A 20,918-nucleotide genomic window follows, 5' to 3' on the forward strand; every position below is an offset into this window, starting at 1 on the left:
TGATTTTGGACTTCCCAGTTTCCAGAACTGTGAGCAATAAATTACTGTCATTCATAAATTACTCAGTCTAAGATATTTTGTTACAACAGCCTGAACAGACTAAGGCTTAAGGCCAGGAATATTTATTTGCTTTGTTCACTGTTGCCCCCTTAACACCTGTAACTGGCTTGGCTGACTAGGTGCTTAATATGTACTGGTTGAATGAATGAGGAAAGGGGTAGAAGAGAAGAAACAAGAGAGGCAGGAAGCAGGTAACAAAAAGAGATGAGATGACTATAATTAATAACACAGGCTAGAAAGAGCATTTGAAATTTCATGGAGGAGACAATAAATTATCCAGTACAAAAGACCCTCTGAAGGTAGAGTCTGAGCTCCTTGAAGCATCTCAAGATCACAGGAAAGGACCCAGGCCATGCAGATTGAATAGTTAAGCCTATAACATGAGTATTTTGGCCAAAGAATAAGCCACAGGTAATTCTTACTCCCATTGTTTACCCACGAAACAATGTCCCAGAAGCTTGGAATATCTCTGAAAATATCCTCCTGCCAGATTGGCAGGAACTCTGGGAAGTCATCAGCTACACTACATGAATGGATAAGATTCAACATCTTCACAGAAAGACTCAGGGTAGAATATAAATGCTTTAAAAAGGGTTTTGAGTACTCAAACTTAGCACAGAAGAAAATAATATGTATCCAGACTTGGATGACACAGCAATAAACTATGACACAATGGATTCTGTGTTTTTAAGAAGACTGATTTTACATACCCATGTCCATCAAGCCTTATGTTTCCAACAAAATCGTAGAGATGTCTGTTTGGACTTTCACACTCTATTCTGCCAGAAATCCTCATCAAACTGTCAATGTCTTTGATATCTGAAGTTGCTGGTAAGCCCTGTTTGGAATTTTTAAATAAGTAAAAAGTATATTAAATAAGTTGTATCTGGGAAAAGAGGAGGAATTTTGAATTCATCCAAGTCTTGAGATCTAAGGGATCTCATTATTTTTATAAGCAATTCTCCCTTACTCTGTCAAATCATAATTAAGAGATACCTTCCTCCCTGACTTGAGCACAGGTTTTAAGCACAAGAATAGGGCACCTTGGCCGGGCGCGGTGGCTCAAGCCTGTAATCCCAGCACTTTGGGAGGCCGAGACGGGCGGATCACGAGGTCAGGAGATCGAGACCATCCTGACTAACACGGTGAAACCCCGTCTCTACTAAAAAATACAAAAAACTAGCCGGGCGAGGTGGCGGGCACCTGTAGTCCCAGCTACTCGGGAGGCTGAGGCAGGAGAATGGCATAAACCTGGGAGGCGGAGCTTGCAGTGAGCTGAGATCCGGCCACTGCACTCCAGCCTGGGCGACAGAGCGAGACTCCGCCTCAAAAAAAAAAAAGAATAGGGCACCTTTATGAGAGTTCTTAAATATGTTTAAGAGACTATAAGCTAGTCTGCAAAGATAATTTGAAGTGAGTCCCCAAAGCACCATTTGTTTCTGAAAATAAAAGTAATATTTAGCACTATACAGTCTGTCTTCAGAAACTAAAAAAGATGAAAAATAGATGGAATTTGTGTTCAAAGAACATAGCTTTGTTTCTTTTTATTCCACTGAGAAAGGAAACTCCAAAACAGGGTTTCCCTCTGGCCCACCAGAAGCAGCTGCCACTGAGTAGGGCCCTCACACAGTGGCAGTCTGGGTCCAGGCCCTCTGTGATGATCTAGTTCCAACACATCCCGACCCTCCCAAATGTCATTTTCATCTTTCATCTAGAAACCAAGGGCATATATTTTTAGAGTCCCTCTTAAAACTTTAAAAACTTCACAGTTGTTTTTGTTTGAGATGATATGAAAAGTAAATATAGAAATGTAAACTATTCCCCAAGATGAGTTTTTGAACGGCAATAGAAAGTATGACTTTTTAAAAAACTTTTATTTTAGGTTCAGGGGTATACAATGGAGCTTATGTAGGTAAACTTGTGTTATGGGAGCTTCTTGTACACCTTTTTTTGTTCTTTTTTTTTTTTTTTTTTTTGAGACGGAGTCTCACTTTGTTGCCCAGGCTGGAGTGCGGTGGCATGATCTCGGCTCACTACAACCTCTGCCTCTCGGGTTCAAGCAATTCTCCTGGCTCAGCCTCCTGAGTAGCTGGGATTACAGGTGTGTGCCACCATGTCTGGCTACTTTTTGTATTTTTATTAGAGACAGGGTTTCACCATATTGGTCAGGCTGGTCTCAAACTCCTGACCTCGTGATCTGCCTGCCTCAGCCTCCCAAACTGTGATTACATATGTGAGCCACTGTGCCCAGCCTTGTACAGCTTTTTAACATGGTGAAGTCAAATTATAATTTGAACCAGGTGAATAGGAAAAAGTTAAAACATATCAAAGCCTTAGAACTACTATTATCTGAGTGTTAGCTATTACATAATTAAAAATATTATAAATAGTATCTATAAGACAGACCACATTTACCCAGACAAATACATAGGAGTCTTCCATAATACTTAACAATGTCAGTTTATAAAACATCTTCGTTGTGGTTCCATGGGAACATATTTGCAATAGGACAGATTACTTCAAGACAATAACACAAAGAAAGAAGCCTTAATTCCATGTAATAAAAGAGCAGTGATTCTATATACTTGTGTTAGATCTTACCTGCCTAATTTTCAAGTTTGTTTCACCATCTAAGTTGGATGTTTCAATGTAGCACATGGCCTGGGGCTCACTGTAGTTTGGAGTTGAGAAGCACAAAGATTTAGTCGGGGAAGAAAAGCATAACAACAATTTATTTAAATGCTTAGACTCACTGAAGCCTTTCATTCTAGACAAAGTAATAGTTACCTAGCTTCTTGATGATTTTCATTCTAACAGCAAGATGCTGTGAGGCAGAACCCATGCATGACAACTCATGGATTAGCTTTTCAGCCAGAAGGACCAAAAGCAATTTCCTGACAACAATTGGTAATGGTCTTCAAGATAATGCAAATGAATAGATTTGCACATATTTAAATTGTTCATCCACATAGACACAACACAGACTGTATCTGAAACGTAAAGCAGTTTTGTGTCTGGATTTATCTTTAGCTCAAAAACACCACATGAGATTTCATGCTCATGGCACACATGTAAATTGGTTAAGAAAGTGGTTGATGAGAAAATTCCAGATTGCTAGTTCTACAAACCTGCGTTTACTACCCTTTAGCTATGATGAATAGGATCATATAAACCATAATATTTAAATGTTAAGGTTATTTAAAAAAAAGTAGTATGAACAAATTTTACAGTGAAAGTGGATATATAGCTTTCTCCCTCTGTTTTCCACTCCTGCTCTCCTATTAAAGTTGCTTAAGAGATTCTCACAGCGGTAAAAACTAAAACTAAAATCAGTCAGCCAGGCCATATTGCTCCTTGACCTGAACCTAGAAGATATACTTCATGGGTTCCCTACCAGTGTGTCTTAGTAAAATCTGGTGTGTGGTGGTTGGCATTAGGGGTCCATGTTTCCAGTTTTATCATACCACCACAGCCCAGACTGTCTTATCTTTCCTTTTCACATGCTGATTTGACCTGCCCAGCAACTACAGACATGTGAGTTTGTAGCCCAATGGTACAGTCTGATCCTCAATTCTAAAGAAAAGCATTCTAAAGTTAATCTCATTAATGCCTGGTTATATAACAGGCCTAATTTACTAATATCACATAAGTATTATAAATGTAATCTCTTATAAGCATGTGTACTCAGCTAGAAAGAAAAAAATTTACAAATTACAAACACCTGGAATTTTCTAATCAACTTCCAACCTGTACATGTGCAAAACAGACTATTCCAAGTTTTAGAAATGGGCATGTAGCTTAATTCTTTGGCCCGAAGATTTGTGAAAATTGCTTAAACACACAGACATTAATCAAAAATATTTTACTGATTCATTTTAAAGTAGCTCTGCAAGTTCTTCAATTTACTCTATGAGCTTTCTTTCATAAAAGCTGCTACTTTTTCTGAAAATTAAGTCCTTCAATATTTATATTTTCACTCTATCCCTTATTCAAAATTTTAGTTTTTAAATCACTGTCACAATAGCAATTTGGCTCTGGAAATTGCTCCAAATTTGTAATTTACTTATGTATACATTTGAAACATAGTTTATGAATTTATAAAACACATCTTCCGATAATATAGAAGCATGATGACAAAGAAAATACTAAATGACAATGTTGATTCCATATTCTGACAATTAGAATAACATTCTAATTCTACTTTTTTTTGTCCATAAAGTAACTTATCTAGGTAGGTCTTTAAATGGCTAGGAAGTTAGGAAGTTCAAATAGCTAAGTTCTATTTGAAGCTGGGCTAATAAAATATGCATCGAAATTGAGAACATTCTCAACAATCACTTAAGACAGCAGTTACTGAAGCAATTCTTAATAGTGCTGTGAAAAGGCAGCAAGAAGTCTCAGATAAGGAATCATGCTAGATCATAAATATTTCAGCAAATTATGATGACATCTAAAACACAAACTAGTCAAGAGAGGCAAAGCAGGCTTTCTGATTAGTAAGTGAAAAATGAAACAAGATGCATATCACAATACAGACACTAGTAGACAGCTGAAATTGATCACAGGAACGTGCACTTTGTCAGTAGATACAAGTGGGATAAAAGTTGATCGCAAAGCATGCGGTACAAAATGTGCAACATCCAGCTTTGTGCAGGGGGTCCTCTATAAACCCTATGAGCCCAAATTATAGTCATAATCGCTGGAAGGATTTTACAGAACTTACAGAAAAATTTAAAATACAAGAATAAGACATATTTATAATCTAATCAATTTTCAATGACTGTTTCATGAAAAGCTTAACATTGTTCAAAATAATATTCTGGAGAGATAATAAATTAAGCCTTAGTACTTAGGCATGTTATTAAATATGAATATATATTAATGGTACATAGGAGATTAAAATCTACTTTCATTGTCATGCCTCTTAGACTCCTATTGATAACAGGAGTTCAATCTGCCCAGCTGAAGGACAAGCATCACTCAACACAGTATTCCAAAATCCCTTTAAAACATCTGTGAAATGTCCATCACCAAGCAGTATAAAAAGTTTGTGTTTTAAAGGAAGAGACACAGAATTCAACCACATTTGGGTGCAACTGTTCTCTGGTTTACGGTGAGGACCCACATACACGCATCCTATATGACTCAGTGGTTCTAACCTTGAGGACAGACTGATGAGATCTGCTGGGAGATGTTCCCCATTGGTCACTTTCACTATCTCCCCTACTGCCACCTACATGTCCCAGTATAAAATAAGTAAAATGGCAAAAAAAAAAAATGAACAGAGAAAAAAACAAACAAACAAATGGACAAAAGAGACAGAAAGTTCGAAATTATTATAGAAAATAATACATGTTAATAAAAACATTTAATGCCATTTTTTTCAAAACTTATTTTGATCAGGTCTGAAGCATAAGAAAACATTTAGTATTTGAGGGTTATTTATTTGCTTTCAAGCCCAATTAAAATTTTTAGTATAAAAACTTAATTTTTAAAAGTTTACTCATAAGCTTATAAAATTAAAGCATATTTTATAGAGAACTACATTATATTCTAGATTTTTCTTTCTCAAATTTCTCAACCTCATGCCATCTACTGTATGTCCACAGTATTCCAACCCTGACTTAGCCATTACCAAAGAAGGAAAGAAATAATGATGAAAATTATTTTTTAGGGTTGTGATAGGGTTTTGAAAAAAAAGTATACTAGTTCCTGCCCCACTTAAAAAAAAAACAACTATTAAAAACGTTCTGACTCCAAAATATTTTCAAAGTTAATTGAATAAATATCTTATTAACTTTAATGCCAAGCTGCAAAGACACAGGCCTTAGGAAGTCAGAAGGCATAACTGCAGCCTTTTGAGTTACTTAGCAATTAATGCATTGTTTTGGAAGGGTAAGCCTTTGAATTCAGAGAAGTTTTTTCAGAGAGGGTATGAAATAGACATGCCAAGAATATGGACTTGAATTAACAGCTTGAGTTATTTTACCCTACTTTATACTTTAACACATAAATGTATTCGTTATTTATTAAATGCTAAAATCGGTTTCATTTCAAAATGAAAGCCTATGAAACACAGTAATTTTCAACCATATTCATGCTTTAATTTCAAACTACCTCACAGAAGATGCACTCTCAGTAATTAAAATTTAAAGAAATTGAAAATTAAAATATTATTAACAGTTGTTTACTCTTACTGCTAAGTGGTTGCTCACTTGCAGGTGAAAATCATCATGTACTTCTTTTGACAGTGGACAGTGTAAAGATAGATTAGGAGTATTCCAACCCTGACTTAGTCATTACCTAAAGTCAAAATTTCTCTTTCTGTTAAATGATTAAACACTACTACCTCTTTCGTGAGGTTAACGTAGATTCAAAGGAGTTAAGTAATGCTAAAATTCTTTGAGGGAAAAAAAATCCTGAAAGGTGGTATTCTGCTACTTGGATTGAAATGTCTAACAGCACAGCCTTTATTTTGAATTCCACTCAATAACAAAAAGCAACGAATCAGATAATCTTTTAAAAATATAATCTTGGAGGAAGTTAATCACTGTGGAGACCATATTAAGACACAGAAACTGTTTTGATAAACTGATATTCATAACCACCAGTAAGTGTTTTTAATGTTTATAAAATAAGTTCTGTAAAAATGGTCTAAAGTTTAAGAAATACAGGTAGCTTGCTGGGGAGTTTCTGAAATTGGATAGAGTCAGACAGTAAAGATTTTGGAAATTTCCAACTTAAAATTAAGTATAAATTCAGGGCAGTATAGTCGATTATCTTCACATTTTTGAGCATCAAAAATAAAAATTGTATTTAATGGTTCAGTGTATATGATTCATTCTATAATTTTGTCTCTAAGAGTTTAATCGGGAAAACAATACTTTCCCAAATTGTTAGAAGCTGTTACTATCATTTTGAACTTGCTTATACAGTCACGTGACAATGACAGGTGCAGCTTCTGAGGAAAGGATTGTTAGGCATTTTTGTCACTGTGCGAGCATCATAGAGGGTACCTATACAAACCTAGATGTATAGTCTATAGGCCATATGGTGTAGCAGATTGCTCCTAGGCTACAAACCTGTACAGCATGTTACTGTACGGAATAGTGTAAAGAAACAGTGACACAATAGTGAGTATTTGTGCAATAGGAGTTTTTCTGCTCCATTATAATCTTATGGGACCACCGTTGTGTATGTGTTTTGTAACTGACCGAAATGCTGTTATGCAGCACACAACTGTAAAACATTCAGGTGGCCCACTGTGCAATACATTCATCACATTTTTACTTAGTAAAACTGAATGGACACCACTCTGTAGGGTACTCTTAAAGCTTATCAATGTAAACAAAAAGAATTGGGGAATATTAGAATTTGATCATTTAAGCCATCTTTATATAAAAGATGTGAAACCAAGGCATGAGAGATTAAGCAGTTGGTTCAAAATCACCAACTCAGAGTAAGAATCCCGGCTTTTCACTCCCTAAGGAGAGCTCTCTCTAGATACTACTTAGAACCTGAGACAATGACAATAAGCTCTCCCTCAAGCTAATTCTCAAGATGCCAAGAATGGATGGTTAGCTTCACTCAGTTTTAGAGATTTATCCTGATAAAGTTATAAGCAAAGGAAACTAAGAACAGAAAGGGTGATTTGAAAACATCTACATCAATTTTTCTGAAAACAAAAACCTATAGGTACATGGCACAAAAAGATACAGAAATATAACTACATGCAGTTACTTTAATTGGTTGTAGACTTACTTCTATAAATATCTAGATTACTTTTACTTGTTCAGCTAAGTTTCACTAACTTGTCATGAATTGAATCACTTTAAATGATGACCTGATTAAATAGATTTTGAAAAAAGGACACCATCCATATTCATATGTGGATTTACAAATAAAACTGTCCAAGGAAATGATGATAAACAACCTCTAAAATATTAAAAACAATTTTTCTTAATTTAAAATAGGACTAGTTTATAGTTTTTAAACCTAAAACCATTTGAAAGTCACATTCTTTAAAGGGTAACAGTGCCATATGAATACTAATTCATACTGAATACTAATTCATGACTAAAATATGAGTAAAATGAAAATTATTTAAATTAAGTAACTGAAAGAACTTAAAAGAAAGAGCAAAGTACTTTTCTGTTGGAAGAGTATGGCATTTCAAAAGGCATGATGGCAAAAAGAATCATTCATCCATTTTTTAGTACCATTCCATCACAATAATCAAGAAACTTTGCAGGGATTTATGATGAACAAGGATTGAAAGATAAAAAAATCAATAGAACTCAATCCATGTATTATATAAAATAAATGACAGGAAATCTTAAAAGAATTATGATCCCCACAAAAGGATCTGGATAGATTCAGAGGGAGAGTAGACTCTTAATTATATTTGAATGATAAAGTATAGTACCTATCACTTATTCTATATGGCAAACATGAAAGAGCCCTTTAAGTCCAATCAATTTTTTAAATGTTTAAATAAAAATTATTAGAGAGGTTTTTAATTCTTCGTTTATTCCTTATTTCCTTGGAGAAATCACAAGGTCAATGCAGGGTAGAGAAACCATCCTCTACACTGTTTGAGCATCAGTAGGCATCTCTACCTTGATGAGAGAAGTACAGTGTCAGCAGGTATATACTCTTTGCCTTTTATTACAACTATATCTCCAACATTTACCTGAAAGAAAACTGGGAATTGGTTAATTATCTGCATTGAAAGATAGTTACAAATATACAACCCATTGTAAAAAGCACAGAATACAGTAAAAATAGTTATTGGCAAACAAGAACCTCTTATCTTCACAAAATGGAAGAAAATTATCTAGGAGTGAGACCAGGGATGGAGGAATCCTTTAAAAATTGGACATTATATATTGGATATATAACTTATCTTGATAAAATCAATCTATTCTATCCACTTAATTGACATCTCAACTTCTCATATCCTCTCTTTAACATAAAAACATAAAGGAGGAATTTACCAATATAAATCTTTATCCTATTTAAGGAAATCCCACTGTAACTGGAGACGCTATTATATATAACTGCTCCTCACAATAATGCTTGTGAAACTAGTATTGCTTATAACTCATCCTCTGGAGAGAAAGAAAATGAGTCTGAGATTCTGAGATTTTTGCTTAAGATGATGGGGAGTTGAAGAGCTTAGACTCAAATCCACGTCTGACTGTCTGCAAATCCTGATTTTGCATAATTTTGTGAAACTATCAATGCATTTTAAATTAAAAGTTAATCTCTTCATTTTACTACCTCTTAGCATTTTTCTGAGCCCGGCATAAAGACAAAGACATACTATGTTCAAAAACTGTTAGTAATAATTTAAGTGACAGATGTGTCACATAGCTTTTGGCAAACAATACAATAACTAAGCAACAACTTGGCTTAACTGAGCTGACCAAGTTACACTGTTAGCCGCTCCCCTTACATCACGAAAGCTGACTTCCTGGCTGGGCGCGGTGGCTCACGCCTGTAATTGCAGCACTTTGGAAGGCCGAGGCGGGCGGATCACAAGGTCAGGAAATCAAGACCATCCTGACTAACACAGTGAAAGCCCGCCTCTACTAAAAATACAAAAAATTAGCCGGGCATGGTGGTGGGCACCTGTAGTCCCAGCTACTGGGGAGGCTGAGGCAGGAGAATGGCGTGAACCCAGGAGGCGGAGCCCAGATTGCGCCACTGCACTCCGGCCTGGCCAACAGGGCAAGACTTCGTCTCAAAAAAAAAAAAAAAAAAAAAAATTGATCTCTTAGTAGACAAATGAGCTTAAATATGAATTTCAATACGTAATAGATGAAAAAAAGACTTTTTAAATTAAAGCCTGTTTGTTCTTCCCCCTCCCTACTTTTCCTTGAACTCTAAAATAACACTACTGAGGGTAAGAACAGAATAGTGTCCTTTGTGGGAATCATAATAAGAAATTACTGCAGAGGCAGCCCACTGTGGTCTATTATTTACCAAAAGAAGAGGTTAGGAAAGGTTGGGGCAGGGGTATTGTCCTTTCATTTATGACATGTATGTTTAGTGTCCAAGTACGGAAGTTCTGGGTCTCTTGATTCAAAAAATAATTCAGGTGAAATCTGAAATTCGGACTAGCTGAAACTGGCAAATTACCAGGGATCTCGGAATCAAACACCCCCTACCTCAAAAAAGGGCAAAGATGAAAAATTAAAAAGTCCAATATAAATGAACTGGTCCTTAAAATAATGTGCTGTGATAATACTGTGATTACTCACTGACAGAAAGATAATAAAATGTAAATTCTCTGTAATCATGACACTTAGAATGCATCCAGGTTACCATTTAATTGTTCTTTAATCACCTCCTGTGTGTTAATGTTTCCTCTTAAATTCAACTATGTGCTTCACAAAATCAGAATCATACCCTCTACACTATCATGTTAGAGTCTAACAGTCAGATTTAAATCCCTTATTGATTGTGCTGCTTTCCAACATCTTTACTCATTGCAAGACAAAAGAAGGGCTTGTGGTTATTAAACTCAATAAAATAGTAACAATTTATATGGTACCCCAGTGGCCTGGGAAAACCATGGGCTTACTAAATGCTGAAGTTCTTACTAAAGCATGCTAAATCAATGAATGCTAAAGTTCTTTACTGTAAGGAAAGCAGGGAACTTAACTCCTTAGGATGCCTATGTTTAAGATCAATTTCTCAAAAGACATCCAAACACCTGTCTTTCCTTTTGGGTTCTGAGCTCCCAATACAGCATTCCCCTTCCAGTCTAGTGTGTGCACAAGACGAACCAAGAGAAGAAAAAGTCAAGATGACAAAAATGCTTTGATCATATATATTCCAATCGGAGGAATGTCATGATAAAGCAGTTTTAGTCCCCAAAATGCCAAAGTTAAGGAAATATTTAGGGCTTTCAGTCCACTACCTACAGCCTTCTGAAGTCACTGATATTAACAACATTGAGGATTATGTAAAATAGTAAGACTGCAACAGCCTTATTTAAAAATCCAACTATTGGCTGGGCGTGGTGGCTCACACCTGTAATCCCAGTACTTTGGGAGGCCAAGGCGGGTGGATCACCCGAGGTCAGGAGTTCAAGACCAGCCTGGCCAACATGGTGAAACCCCGTCTCTACCAAAAATACAAAAATTAGCTGTGCATGGTGGCGGGTGCCTGTAATCCCAGCTACTCAGGAGGCTGAGGCAGGAGAATCATTTGAACCCAGGAGGCAGAGGTTGCAGTGAGTCGAGATCACGCCACTGCACTCCAGTCTGGGCAACAGAGTGAGACTCTGTCTCAGAAAAAAAAAAAAAAAGAAAGAAAAAAGAAAAAATACATACATATTGTGGTGGAGGCTTCATGCATTAAAGTGGCTTTACAGAGTAACTTTTACACATGCATTCAGCCCACCATGTCATGCTACCCTAATAAGTCAGAAGAATATGTTGATTCCAAGATTCTTCCGCTAAATTCTCCACCTGTGTACATCTCAAAAACCTGTGAACAGTGTTAGCTGCACCTCATTGTACAGAAATAATCTGTGGTGAGAGCAATGAAACCAGCAGCTTACAGTTCAGGAGTCACAATGTAGTTTCCTACATGTAGGGCTTTGTGATTACAATACTTACTTTTAAAACTATGGATCTGCAAGCTAACCTTTTGCAACAGGGAAAAGGTTTCAGGGCAGTAACTGGAGAGAGAAACCATTAACACCTCAGAGCTGAAGTCTGCCCAGCTGTGAATGATTAGATGTATGCTAGGCAAATTTGTAGGTCCTTTGAGGGCCGTTGAAGAGCAACCACAGCAGCCACACATTTAGAAAGGCAGAGAAAGAGCCCTGAAGTAAAGCCCATTTACACTAAGGTCTATCATATTGCCTTGGCATGTAGATGACACTCTTGGTTCTGGTTTATTGATTTTATTTTTAATTGCACAAAGTATCATATAAGCCAAAGAAAAGACTCACCTCACAATCTTGTTATCCCAACAAGTAAGGCTGCTTTTGTGCCTGTTCACTTGTTCAACGAACAATTTACAAAGCCAGTATTTCAGGGTACATAGTACTATTTTTTTTCACCTATGATTATATCTTATGATACAGGAACCCTGATTTGTCTTGCTTGATGCTTTAAGCTCACTGCTTGGCATATGCACTCAATAAATACTTGTCAAATGAATAGTATAATTTTTTCTGTGTTGCTATACCATGTGACATTACAGATTTTACTTGTCACAAAATATGAGTATGCCATAATTTATAAAACCTTCCCTATTGTTGTATTTCCATATATTGTAGTTTTTTGCTATTGTAAGTAAATAATGCTACAATAAACATTTTTATACAAGTGGAGATATTCTCCAACTTTATGATTCTTTTCTTGGGATAAATTTCCAGAATCCCCTTTTTACAGTTCTCAATATAAATAGCCAAACTGCTCGTTCACAATAGGATGTAAATAAAATATTTCATAAAAATAAAAAATCTGAAATACAAGTTTCTTTTTATTTATTGAATAGGTAGCAAATGAAACTTCAATATGGTTTAAATTTGCAACTTTTATTAGGTTGAATATTATACTGAATCTGATTATCATATTTCTGGTTTACTGTCAAGTTTTCTTTTTTTATATAACAGTGATCTTAATCATTTGTCCTATTTGGTGCAAATATTTCACATAGCCTGCCTACTTATTTGTGGCAGTTTTTGTTGTGTATTAGTTTTAAAATTTATATAACCTAATTCTATAGATTGAGATATTGCTCCTCTTCAAATATTAAAGCCTTTATTCTATTTGTATGTTTTCTAAAAACAATGTTTTAACATTTAACTCTTTTAGTCAGTTGAAATTTATTTTAGCATAGGTTGTGACTTAGTTACAAACTAAATATTCAAATACTATTTCTTAAAATTGCTAATCTGTGACAACATAATTCTTTAAAAAATAATTTTTGCCTTTTTCAAATATTAAACAGGCTTTATTTCAGGGCACTATATTTTATTCTATACTATTTAAATCTGCTCCATGTTATTCTACTCATCAATGTCTATTTTTGCAAACAATCCACAGTATTTTAATAACTTTTGCTTTCTATTTCACCTGTAGTTAATCTTAGCACACTGCTCATTTTTCCAACATATATTCTACTTTCTTCACTGTTTATTTCGGCAAATCAGATGAAAAATTTAGTCAATTCTTGAGGAAAATATAATAATTTCCCTGGGATTATATTACTTCATAATTTGGAACAAGTGATATTTCACTTTTTTCTGGGAATATGACATATTTGTAAATTTGTATGAATCTTGAATATCAAAGTTTGGATGCTTTCTTTAGTCATACACATATGTTAAACTTACTTGCAGGCATCCCATAAGGCCACTGGGAATGAGACCTCTTCCTCACTTTATTTTCAAACTTGATGCTGCCAACTTAAGAGTGATGTTAATTTTTTAATATTTTCATGATTTCATCACTGAACCAACTTTTAGTGATTCTAATTAGTTCTATAATTCTAATTATTAAATAACTTCAGCTCTTTGGGGCTGGATGACTTTGGCAACACTTTAAACTCTGTCCTTCTCTATCTCAAAATGGGATGCCCAGGTTAGGTGTGCCATTGACCCGTGAGATGACTGAAAATGCTATTATTATGGGTAATCCTGGCTGGTGATTTGTCTGTCAAAAATAGGAAGAGTAAGAGTCACAATAATCCAGGTAGGTTAGCATAATCTTGAAATAAAGCTTGTTTATTAGGAAAATAAGACATTTTAAAGGTTTAGAGTGAAGTAGTACATTATTATTTCCCGACTTTCTATTTTCTGAGCAAGCAGCCTAGGTTATTTACTAGCATGCATATTTACGTTAACTACACTAACAACCCTAGGTAAAATAATATTTATAATAAAATTAAACTTATTATACTTGATTATATCCTACCTGATTATATCCTATCTGTCTTCTTTCTAAAATGTTTAAATTCACAGGTGCCAGAAAAGAGTAGAAAAGAAATTTATTTTGAAATTGCTTTTAGCATTTTTGTTTATTTTGTTATTCTGAAAAAGAGATTCCTGTCACAGAAATAAATAAAGCACACCAAGGTATTTTCCTGTTTGTTGCTCTCATGTCGAAAACCAAAGAAAAAAGAGGGGTCAATTTTCAACTATATGAAAGGGGAGATGTCAGTCTCTATTCTAGCCACTGATGGAAAATCAACGGAAATTTAATTAATTTTTGATTGGGGGGTACAAGGTATCCCCTGCAGAAATAAAAGATGATCATGACAAGGTAGAATCAAGGGCATGGACTTCAACCAGCTGGGAAGTACTGAAGTGCAAATAAACTACTGGTTACACTTCGATTGTCCTAGCAAGATATTGTCCTGTGAGATACACCTCTAATGTCCTGGCAATCCCAGGAAATAAAGTGGCCTAAGAAGGGCAGCGCAGCCTCCAAGTCTTTTACCAAGTTACCAAAGCTATTCATTTGTGGATGACTAGATTTTAAATCTTCTTCCAGAACTAAGGGAGAACTAATAATAATTGCTTACCTTTTGAAAGGGAAGTCTGAAAAGAATAAACACCTGAATAACATTTGTTAAATTATGACTTAACCTACTAACTGCCATGTTAGAGGTCCTATAAACAAATTAACCTTTGATGTTATACAACTGATTTCATTAGAAAACACTGTTTAATTTGTAAGATTTTTGTTTTAAAGGAATCAGTGGTAAGCAAATGTAATTAGTCTCACTATATGAATTTGAAGTAAAATATGCAGAAGTAAAATATCAGAACTCAAATTCTTATTTTTACTTGGACAGTAGATGATTAAAGCAAAAAATTACAACACAAAACAGGTCATGGTTAAATAAAATCTATGAAAACAGTACTCAAAATATACTATGAAGAAAACAAAAAGTTCTAGATATTATTCTTCAAAGTAAGTCTTTCTATAATATAGCAGAAATACTAAATGAATGTGACTGAAGACTCCATGCATGTTTATATTACTAAAAAGCTTTTATATTAGTAAAATTCTTGACATTTGCTTATATTATACAAAATATTATATCTACTAGAGTACACCGCTATGCATTTCCTCTCCTGCAACAAAAGAAAAATCAATGCATACCTTTTCCCAGTGGACAATTTCCCAAGCACCATTTCTCAAAACTGGAAAGAGAAAAGGTGACATTTTAAAGAAAGTTTTTTACTATGAAAAGGCCGTTTCTGATGGAATAATCATTTTAAACAAATAGCTTCAGTCAAAATATCTAGTAGCAATTTTTATAGGCTACAAATCGAATTATGATAGCAAGAATATGTAAAATTACACAAAGAATTAGAAACAACCAACGTATTTTAGATCCTACAATAACATATCTATAACAGAGAGCAATCTCATTGGTGTTACTAAGGGCTTTCTTTAGCACACAGAGGAACTATGGGGCTCAGCTGGAGGAGAAAGCCACAAAAATGATGTGAAAAAGGAAGTGACAAGCTTAAAAACATTTCAGATGCTACAAGAGTAGCAATGTTTAAAAAGAAGAATCACAAGCACAGAGTAATAGATTTCTAATAGTTCAGCAAAAATTTAACACAGAAAGCCAACATAGAAATAATTTGCACCTTTAGGTTTACAGTAATGCAAAAAGCAAAAACAAAAAACAACCCAATTTTTTTCTTTTCTTTTTTTTCCTTTTCTTTTTTTTTTTTTTTTGAGACGGAGTTTCGCCCTGTCACCCAGGCTGGAGTGCAATGGCGCAGTCTTGGCTCACTGCAACCTCCACTTCCCGGGTTTAAGCCATTCTCCTGCCTCAGCCTCCCAGGTAGCTGGGACTACAGGCGTGCGCCACCATACATGGCTAATTTTTGTATTTTTAGTAGAGACAGCATTTCATCATGTTGGCCAGGCCGATCTTAAACTCCTGACCTCAAGTGATCTGCCTGCCTTAGCCTCCCAAAGTGCTTGGATTACAGGAGTGAGCCACCGTGCCTGGCCCTAAAAATCCAAATTTTCTATATTTGGTTTTCTGGAAAGAAAAAAAAAAGCAAAAGAATTAAATTATGATGGGGGGTAGGGTTTTGCTACTGCTTCACATCAGTAGGGTTACCCAGTATACTTTTTTTCCTGCGATGTTATCTATAACACTGAGTATGCTAATAAACACCAAAAAATAAAAATAAAAATAAAACAGGATAAGAGAGTATGTGAGGTAGCAAGCACAGCACTTAGTACTTATGGAGAGAAATATGTCAAGGCCCATCAACAAATTATCCAGATGTAAATTCTATGAGGGAAAAGCATTTAATATTTGTTTTAATATTACATTCCCTGGAAACAGCACAGTACCTGGCACACAGTAGTTACTCAGTAAATATTTGCAAAATGAATAATGCATAGGTACAAAAACATTTGATTCAGTTTCTTTTGATGTTGGGATAGATGAAGGCTGAACCCTCTAAAAGTATCACAATAATATCCAAAATGTTAAATAGCAAATTTAATATTAATTACAAACAAAAATGTTTTGAAATCAGTGTCACAAGATAAATTATTTAAATTAAAATATTATCTTTTTATGTCTCTAAATTCCCTGAACATATGCATTGTGTCTTAACCATTTTTTATTTCTTGTACTTGCAGCACTTTTGGTATATAGGATATTCAGATGCTTATAAAACAAATGAATGAATACCTCACAGTGCATTTTGGTGAATCAATTTTGTTAATTTTAAAAAAATAATTTCAAGCTAAAGAGCTAAAATAAAGTATTTCCAGTATAATATCTTAACTGTATAAGTTAAAGTGCTGATTTTTACAGTACTTAAACAGGTATGGACCAAGGATCTAAAGCACAGGCACCTTAAATTGATCACTATCCCAAAACAAAACTCTAATGCCTGCAGAGCTCACCCAAACTGATCCCAGGAGTAAATCCCCTGCTTGACGTTGATCATGGAGCAGTAGGGGTTTGGAGCTTCTGACTCGGAGTCAAAAAAACCTCTGGTAGAAAAGCAAGAGGTGCTGTCTCTGCCAGAGTCCAACAGTATGTCCCTAAAAATCAGTTGTAACCAAGCATAAAGAATAAATGAGGGCCGGGCGCGGTAGCGCACGCCTGTAATCCCAGCACTTTGGGAGGCCGAGGTGAGCGGATCACCTGAGGTCAAGCGTTCGAGACCAGCCTGACCAACATGGTGAAACCTGTCTCTACTAAAAAATACCAAAAAAATTAGCCAGGCATGGTGGTGCACACCTGTAGTCCCAGCTACTCAGGAGGTTGAGGCAGGAGAATGACTTGAACCTGGGAGGGGGAGGTTGCAGTGAGCCAAGATCACGCCACTTCACTCCAGCCTGGGCGACAGGGTGAGACTCTGTCTCAAAATAAATAAATAAATAAATAAATAAATAAATAATAAATAAGTAAATAAGAGCACACTCCCCTTTAATCATGTAACCCAGTGGCTACAATATAATGAGAGAGATGGTAACAAAAAGAGATGGTAAAGTCCTGTTCCAATCAACTACACCCAAGATCAACTGACAGAATGACTGGGCTATAAGTTTGCATAAATTTAGAAAAAAACTGGTCAATAGGGTCTAGAGCTCTTTATTGCCATTTACTTCCTTCTGATCCTATCTCAGTAATTCTCCCAGCTGTAATACTTAGTTTTTAAAAAAACTATCAGTGTCCAATATTTCTAAAATCAAGATATTTGACATGACGAATAAGACTTCAGATTAGACAGGATGAATAAACTCTGGAGAACACACTATCTTCCTGGAATTTGATTTGGGTCTCAAGTCTTCCAATTCATGGACAAGCTATCTTTCTCTATTTATTCACATCTTAATTTTTCTTAGATATGTTTTATAGTTTTCTGTGAATGGGTCTTTCACTAGATTTAATTCTTGATTTTTTTCCCTTAATATCATGAGGATTACTTTTTATTCTATTTTCCAGTTGTTGGCAGTATTTAGAAATGCATTAAATTTTTGTACAATGATCTTATCATCCTGTAATTTTGTTACATTCACTTATTAGTTTGGGTATAGTTTTTTTTAACCTTTGTTTTGTTGTTTCTGTAGCAATGCTTTTGAAGCAACTTAATTTCTCTTTGTTAATAATGCTGCATTATGATTTTTTGGCAGTTTTATTATGCTCATATGCCTCCCTGTTTAACCCTTTTTAAAACTCTTACAGAAAAATGCCTTTGAACATCTGGAATAATTTTTACTACTAAAAACATCCTGTTGATTTTGTGCCTCAAGCATCTCAAAATCTGCCAATATTTTAAAATCTTCTCTACCATCATCAGTGTCAGCACCCCTAGTTCCAGGAACCACCCCCTCCCAACTGGATGTCTGTATTAGCCTCAGGCTAGTTTCCTGCATTCATTCTTAATCGCTTTCAAATTCAGTTTCTACAATGTAGCTATAAGTATTATCTATGATGATTTTACATAAATGTAATAATTACACATTATTATGTATCAGTCCATATACACAAACTTGGGTCAACCCTTGCTCAGAACTCTTCAATTGGCTTCCCTAGGCTCAAAAAATAAATCCAAACATCTACAAGGCCTTTCATGAAGCAGCTCTTGCCTTTTTCCCATCATTACTTCCTGCCACTCCCAACACACTCTCCTTTTATGCCCTCTGTAGTGAGCTCACCATGCTCTCTGCTATCTCAAATCCTTTGCACATGTTTCCATGCCAAGAATTCTCTTTCCCTCCATCCCTACCTAGTTAACTTGTACATACACCTTGTAGATCTCAGCTTTAACAGCACTTTTTCAGGGGACATTGTGTTGACACCCAGTCCTTCCTCCTCACCCCCAAATCTAAATGAGCTCCGTGCACTTTTCCTTTAGAGCACTTATCACAGCGTCACAGTTTTACTGTATACTTAATTAAATAGGATTATTTAAGGGCTGTCTCTTCCCCTAGATTGTAAGATCCATGACAAGAGAAACCTTCTCTGTTATACTCACTGTTACCGTTCCGGTGTTATCACACAGCACACACCGACATAAAGGTGCTCAGTAAGCACTAGCTGGGTGGCATGCTGGATCCACTAATATTCTTACCTGTTATAGGATCATATGAGACCACTGTAACAGTTATAAATTTACTAAAGATACAACTCCACTACCTAGTAGGGCTCATGTTAAAAATAACATACAGATGACATCTAATAAATAGTTATATAGGAAAATACTTTGGCAGTTCCTCAAAAAGTTAAGCACAGTTACTACAGACCCAGAAATTCTACTACTAGGTATATACCCAAGTGAATGGAAAACATATGTTCACACAAAACTTGTATATGAATGTTCACTGAAACATTATTCATAATAGCCAAAGAGTAGAAGCAACCCAAATGTCTATCAACTGATGAATCAATAAACAAAATGTGGTATAGCCATTAAATGGAATGTTATTCTGCCATAAAAAGAATTTAAGTACAGATACAATGACGTGACTGAATCTTGGAGATATGCTAAGTGAAAGAACTCAGACACAAAGGGCCACGTACTGTATGATCCCATGTACAGAAGATGCCAAGAACAGACAAATTCGCAGAGCGAAAGGTAGGTTAGTGATTGCAACGGACTCAAGGAAGAAAGAAAGACTGCTTACATATATAGGGTTTCTTTTTGGATTGACGAAAATGTTCTAGAATTAAGGTTGCGGTGATCGATGCATAACCTTGTGAATGCACTAAACACCACTGAACTGTATCCTTCAACATGGTGAATTATATGGTATGTGAACTATAACTGAATTAAAAAAATAGCTATATAAAAAGATGCCAATGAACTATTTTAACATTTGTTTAAAATAGACATCTCAGTTTTATAAGTGACTAAACTGATTTTCAGTGCAAGCAGTTAGAAATGGTTATGTAACCTTCAGAGGCAGTAACACAAACTGTTCTCTGGTATCAGCTCAGGGCCACCCCTTCCAGCTCTGTAATTTAATCTAGCCCTCCTCAATATGCTGCGACTTTGCAGATGTTTGTTAGTTCACACGTAAAAATAGCCTTGATCCACTTTGTTGGGTTCCACTTAACACATAGGAAGTGTCACAACAGGCTTCTCATATCCAACAGATTATGCCAGAGTCTTCACTCAATAACGGATAGTGGAAGCCAGTGGCACTCACGTGGAAAACCGCCTCCAAAACGGCTGCACTTCTGCCGTCCTGCTCCAAATCTGCTTGACGCCTCCATCTTCTGTATGTGCTCATTTTCCCTCAACCTTGCTCCGATTAATTTTCTCTCCAGGTTTAAACTTATTTACCTCCTTTCTCCAACTGACCTTTTGCGAATCTTTGCCTCCAGTCAAGCAGTGCATTCTCCTCTCCACCCAAATGTTCCCTCTCAATTCATTATTGGAGAAATACTTAGAAAAATGTGGCATACTGCCCAAATGTACACATCTAAGAAACTTTTAAATATATATTCAATATTTTCTACCAAATGACAAAATCAATACATGTTTCCAGCAAGACAGGTATGTATACAGGGTAAAAGCTGACATTCCTCTTCTCAAGGCCACTTTCTCACAGAAGGAGTGCTAACTGATGAATCCTTGCACACCTTCCTCTAGACAAACATGGACATTCCTGCTTTTTCTTTCCCTTTTAAAATTTCTCTGCCACTTGGTTTTCCACTCAACATGCCATAAATACTTTAATGAAAAGCAGAGATATTTAATTCTTTTTTGGAAAATACTCCGTGGCATAGATGTGTCAATTACAACGGGTTGGATAATTAAGCGAACTCATAAGACTTCACAGGATGTATTCACAAAAGACTTTACTCAAGGCAAAGGATATGGTACAGCA

General features: G+C 35.5%; 1 protein-coding gene across 4 annotated transcripts in view; it reads right to left on the reverse strand.

Moving 5' to 3' along the window:
• The window catches only part of ATP8A1 (ATPase phospholipid transporting 8A1), a 267,599-nt gene that overhangs the window by 188,179 nt on the left and 58,502 nt on the right, over positions 1-20,918 (reverse strand). For 2 of the 4 annotated variants that reach the window (XM_010363768.2, XM_030921972.1), the window contains 4 exons: positions 15,195-15,235; positions 8,679-8,752; positions 2,662-2,731; positions 771-898 (listed from right to left, as the gene is read on the reverse strand). In XM_010363768.2, coding sequence (XP_010362070.1) covers positions 771-898; positions 2,662-2,731; positions 8,679-8,752; positions 15,195-15,235 — 313 coding nt within the window. Of the gene's footprint in view, positions 1-770; positions 899-2,661; positions 2,732-5,219; positions 5,294-8,678; positions 8,753-15,194; positions 15,236-20,918 lie in introns of all 4 variants that reach the window. The other 2 variants (XM_030921962.1, XM_030921978.1) reach the window with 2 other exon arrangements.

This window comes from Rhinopithecus roxellana, chromosome 2 (assembly GCF_007565055.1).
Source record: "Rhinopithecus roxellana isolate Shanxi Qingling chromosome 2, ASM756505v1, whole genome shotgun sequence".
Taxonomy (NCBI): Eukaryota; Metazoa; Chordata; class Mammalia; order Primates; family Cercopithecidae; genus Rhinopithecus; species Rhinopithecus roxellana.